We start from the raw sequence: 4,178 nt of genomic DNA, 5'->3' as shown, positions 1-4,178 counted from the left end.
AAAAAAAAAAAAAAAAGAAAAAAGCAAGCGGCGACAAAAAGAGGCCGTGAATAGTTTGGAGACGCAGRCGGGGTTTCTAAAGAGCCGAAGAAAAGGCTTTGGGGAGGTGGTGGGGGGGCACGTCGCTAGATTAGGGAATTCTCCGTTTCCCGGTCTGTCGCTCAGGCAACTATTGTGCAGCCGCCCGGCCYGGGCTGCCCTCCGCCCCCGGCTGCGGCCGGGCCCCCTCCGCGCCTCACCGGCCCCCGGCGTAACCCCGGGCCGGGAGCAGCAGCGGCCTGGCTGGGGTGTGTGTGTGKGGGGGGGTCCGGGGATGCCCCCTCGCCGGCTTTTCCGCCTCCGCGTCTTGCCCCGTGGCTGCCCTCGATTGCACGGTGGTTTTTTTTTCCTTGCTTGGGGTTTCCTCCGGGAAGAGCCCTTACGCCGCCCGTTGCTCTCCCCCAGGGTCCCCACCGTGCCCGTGAAGAACCTCACCGGCTCCAGCCCCGTCAACCCGGCGCTGGCAGGTGAGGACGGGCCGGCGGTGGGTGCCGGGGGGGTGGTGGTGGTGGTGGGGTTCCTCCGCTGCGGGGCGCCGATTTGGGCGCTGGGGGCTTTGGCCGCGGGAGCTGAGCTGCGCTCCGCTGGCGCCGTCTGCCCTCCCCGCAGGCATCACGGGGATCCTGATGAGCGCCGCCGGGCTGCCCGTGTGCCTCACGCGGCCCCCCAAGCTGGTGCTGCACCCGCCGCCCGTCAGCAAAAGCGACATCCAGGCCATCCCCGGCATCGGCCACACCTGCCGCAAGACCACCAAGAAGCAGGCCAAGAAGGGTGAGCGCCGGCTCCCCGCCTCGCCCCCCTCCCCTGCGCCGGCCCGCGGAGCCCCCCCCTCGCCGCCGCGCGCTGACCCTGCCTCGCTCCTCTCCTCCAGGTAAAACCCCGGAGGAGGTCCTGAAAAAATACCTGCAGAAGGTGCGGCATCCGCCGGACGAGGTGAGAGCAGCGGGCATCGCCCCCCTGCCGCCGTCCCCRGCTGCCTGCGCTTGCTCTGAGCCTGGGCACCAGAGAGTTTGGTTTGTTTTTTAAATTTTATTTTTTGTTGTYATTTTTTTCCCTCGCCCCGACCCTTCTCCTCCTGCAGGACTGCACCATCTGCATGGAGCGCCTCTCCGCGCCCTCGGGCTACAAGGGACCCCAGCCGGCCATCAAGCCTGACCTGGTGGGGAAGCTGGCCAAGTGCGGGCACGTCTTCCACCTCCACTGCCTGGTCGCGATGTACAACAACGGCAACAAGGTGGGCGGCAGGGCCGCGGAGCCCGCGCGCGCGCTTAGAGAGCTTTACGGCCTTGACTTCGCTTCCGCCCCTCCCGAGGTTAGCGGCGGCGAACTTTGATCGGCGCCGTTTGAGCGCAGGTACGCGGCGCCCCGGGTCGGGCAAGCGCTTTTCCGGCTGCCGAGGGCTTTTTGGACCCGCTGCGAACGGGCGCTTTGTTTGGCGCGCCCAGGGAAACGGCTTTTGCGGCGTTTGGGGATTTTTCTTATTTGCGGAAAAAAATGATTTTGTCTATTTGCAAAAAAAATAAAACCCCAAAACCCCCAAAAACAGAGGCAAGGAAAGTAAGGACCATCAAACGGATGACGAAGAGAAATTCAGACCTCGGCTTGTTTGGTTAAAGCCGCTTCACAGCAGCAAATCCTCCCAGCCCTCCCCCCTGCTTCCTGCACGGTTTTGAAATGAATGTGTTTTTATGACGGGAATGGCGTTCGACACCGTTTAGGGACAAAGTGCCCCGAGCTGGCAGTCTGGCTCAGTGCTGGAGGTGATGCTGGGGAATACTGATTTCGCGTTTCCCTCTTTTTTTTTTTTCCCCGCTCTCAGGACGGGAGCCTGCAGTGTCCGACTTGCAAAACCATCTACGGGGTGAAGACCGGGACTCAGCCCCCCGGGAAGATGGAGTATCACATTATCCCTCACGCGCTGCCCGGCCACTCTGACTGCAAAACCATCCGCATCATCTACAACATCCCGCCGGGGGTGCAGGTGCGCCCCGGCCCCGTGCCCCGAGCGGGTGGATGGGTGGCGAGCGCTCCCCCGCGGGGGGGGCTGGCGGCCCTCGTCCTTGCTGCGTYGCCCCGGGGGGCTCTGTCCAGGGGCGATACAACTCGAGCCTGAGCTTGGGGATCTGGGTTCAACGGTGTTTTGGGAGCTGTGTGTCCACAGGGATGCTGTGGGAGGACTGGGGTGAATCTGCGTGGCGGCGTCGGACCCATCTGCTGGGTGGCAGTGAGGACGGTGGCATTTAGGGCCACCGTCCTGGAGCGTAGCTGCACCAGGGTGAAGGGGCACCTTATCTTGCACCCAAAGCGTTTTCTGAACTGCAAAGCTTTTAATTTCTCTCCCGCTTTGCACGCTCCAGGGACCGGAGCATCCGAATCCCGGGAAAAGCTTCACCGCCCGCGGCTTCCCACGCCACTGTTACCTGCCGGACAGCGAGAAGGGCAGGAAGGTGAGAGGGGCTCCCGTGGGTGGCTCGGGCTGWCTGAGGCACGTTGGAGGGTGTGATGAAGGGGAGAGGACGGGAGCTCAGTGGAGAGAGCAGCTAATTTGGAGAGAGGGGAAAAGCGAATTGGACTTGCGCAGGCGAGCACGGATGGAGGTTTTTGCCTCTCACCCATCCGGTATGTCCCACAGGACATGCGGGAGGCCTGAGATGTTATCGTGTGCCGGGGGGAGCTCTGCAGCCCACTCCCATCTTTTTGGTTTGGGTGAACCATCCTCTGTAGGACCCCATGCCGGTAGCCAAGAGACCGTCCCGCTTCTTTTCTTCCTGCCCTGTCTCCATCCCCTGCCCAGTGCTTCCTCCTTGTCCTTCCCCTGCCTCCTCCACCCGCCCTGGGATGTTGGAGTTGGAGCTGCAGGTGGTTCATACGCAGCCTGGGCTGATGTGTGGGGTTCAAGACTAAAATAAAACCTGCCTTTGCGCAAATCGGCTCCTAAAAGAGGAGCGTTGCTCTGGAGATACCGGGGTGCAAAAGCTTCCCTGGGACAGTTTGGCTTTGGGGAGAAGGRGGCGGCGGGTCACACGCATCGCCTAGGTAGGCATGGGCGATCACGCGTGCCCTAATTAAACGAGGTGCTCCCTGGGTCTGGCCTCCCCCGTGCTTTCAGCACGCGTTGACCTCGCGGCCTGCCCCGTCTCCCGTCCGTTCAGGTACTGAAGTTGCTGTTGGTAGCCTGGGACCGGCGCTTGATCTTTGCCATCGGGACCTCCAGCACCACAGGCGAGTCGGACACCGTGATCTGGAACGAGATCCACCACAAGACGGAGTTCGGCTCCAACCTCACCGGCCACGGCTACCCCGACGGCAACTACCTGGACAACGTGCTGGCTGAGCTCGCGGCCCAGGGCATCACTGAGGAGAGCTTAGCCCAGGAGAAGGACTGAGACTGTGGCGGGGAGGCGAGGGAAGGGGCGCCCCGCGGGTGGCCGACCTTCTGCCGCCCTTCGGCCCTTGGTACATGCTGCCGCCTCCCCGTGCCCTGGCTCTCCGCCACCGCCGCTGCCTCTTCCGTCCCACCGTATCCTGCTCTGAGGATAAAGTTGGTGGAGAAACCTGGCTGGGGCTTTGCACGGAGGAGCTGGAGACCCTCTGGTCTCTGGTCCAGTCCCTGGTGCTCGGTCAGTGAGAGCATCCCCAGGCCGGGGCCTGCTGGTGGGGACGTGGGAGAAAGTCGTTTCGGACAACCCCTTCCCTTCCCTGGAGGTTAGGTCRGTCGTGCTGGTGGCCGCGAGCTCCGGGAGGGGAAGTGAAAGGCCGAAGTCTGGAAACGGCCTCCGCGGCGGCGGCGAGGGAGCCGTCCTGCCCCGCGGAGCCGGGCCGTCGTCCGGGCCACTGCATCGGCCACCCCGGGAGCCACGAGGATTTGAACCGGCCTCGGCGTCTCGTCTGGGCCGGTCGCCTGTCATGTGTCGTCACGTCCCTGCTGCCGTCACGCCAGGAGCTGCAGAGGCGCCGGGACTGGGCCAGCCCTGTCCTGTCCCTCCTCATCTRTCAGGACATGCCCAGCCTGGCCCCAGCCCCCCTCCCCAAATCTTTGGGGGGGACCGTGGGTCCCAGGGAGCAGCTGGGGASGCGTCCCCCTCACTCCAGCCCGGACTCGTCCTGCAGTCATTTGTTCGTTCGTTCATTTGTCCTGT

The 4,178-nt window shown here is 63.7% G+C and overlaps 1 protein-coding gene across 1 annotated transcript in view; it reads left to right on the top strand.

The window, feature by feature from the left end:
- Positions 1 to 3,611, top strand: part of DTX4 (deltex E3 ubiquitin ligase 4) — a 5,789-nt gene extending 2,178 nt beyond the window's left edge. The window contains exons 3-9 of the mRNA XM_026055610.1: positions 416 to 506; positions 649 to 810; positions 911 to 972; positions 1,121 to 1,273; positions 1,859 to 2,020; positions 2,397 to 2,486; positions 3,192 to 3,611. Coding sequence (XP_025911395.1) covers positions 416 to 506; positions 649 to 810; positions 911 to 972; positions 1,121 to 1,273; positions 1,859 to 2,020; positions 2,397 to 2,486; positions 3,192 to 3,425 — 954 coding nt within the window. The 3' untranslated portion in view covers positions 3,426 to 3,611. The remainder of the gene's footprint in view (positions 1 to 415; positions 507 to 648; positions 811 to 910; positions 973 to 1,120; positions 1,274 to 1,858; positions 2,021 to 2,396; positions 2,487 to 3,191) is intronic.
- Positions 3,612 to 4,178: the final 567 nt, after the last annotated feature.

The sequence above is a fragment of the Apteryx rowi genome, unplaced genomic scaffold (assembly GCF_003343035.1).
Source record: "Apteryx rowi isolate R43461 unplaced genomic scaffold, aptRow1 scaffold_1241, whole genome shotgun sequence".
Classification (NCBI taxonomy): Eukaryota; Metazoa; Chordata; class Aves; order Apterygiformes; family Apterygidae; genus Apteryx; species Apteryx rowi.
This window is presented reverse-complemented; position numbering and strand designations above follow the sequence as displayed.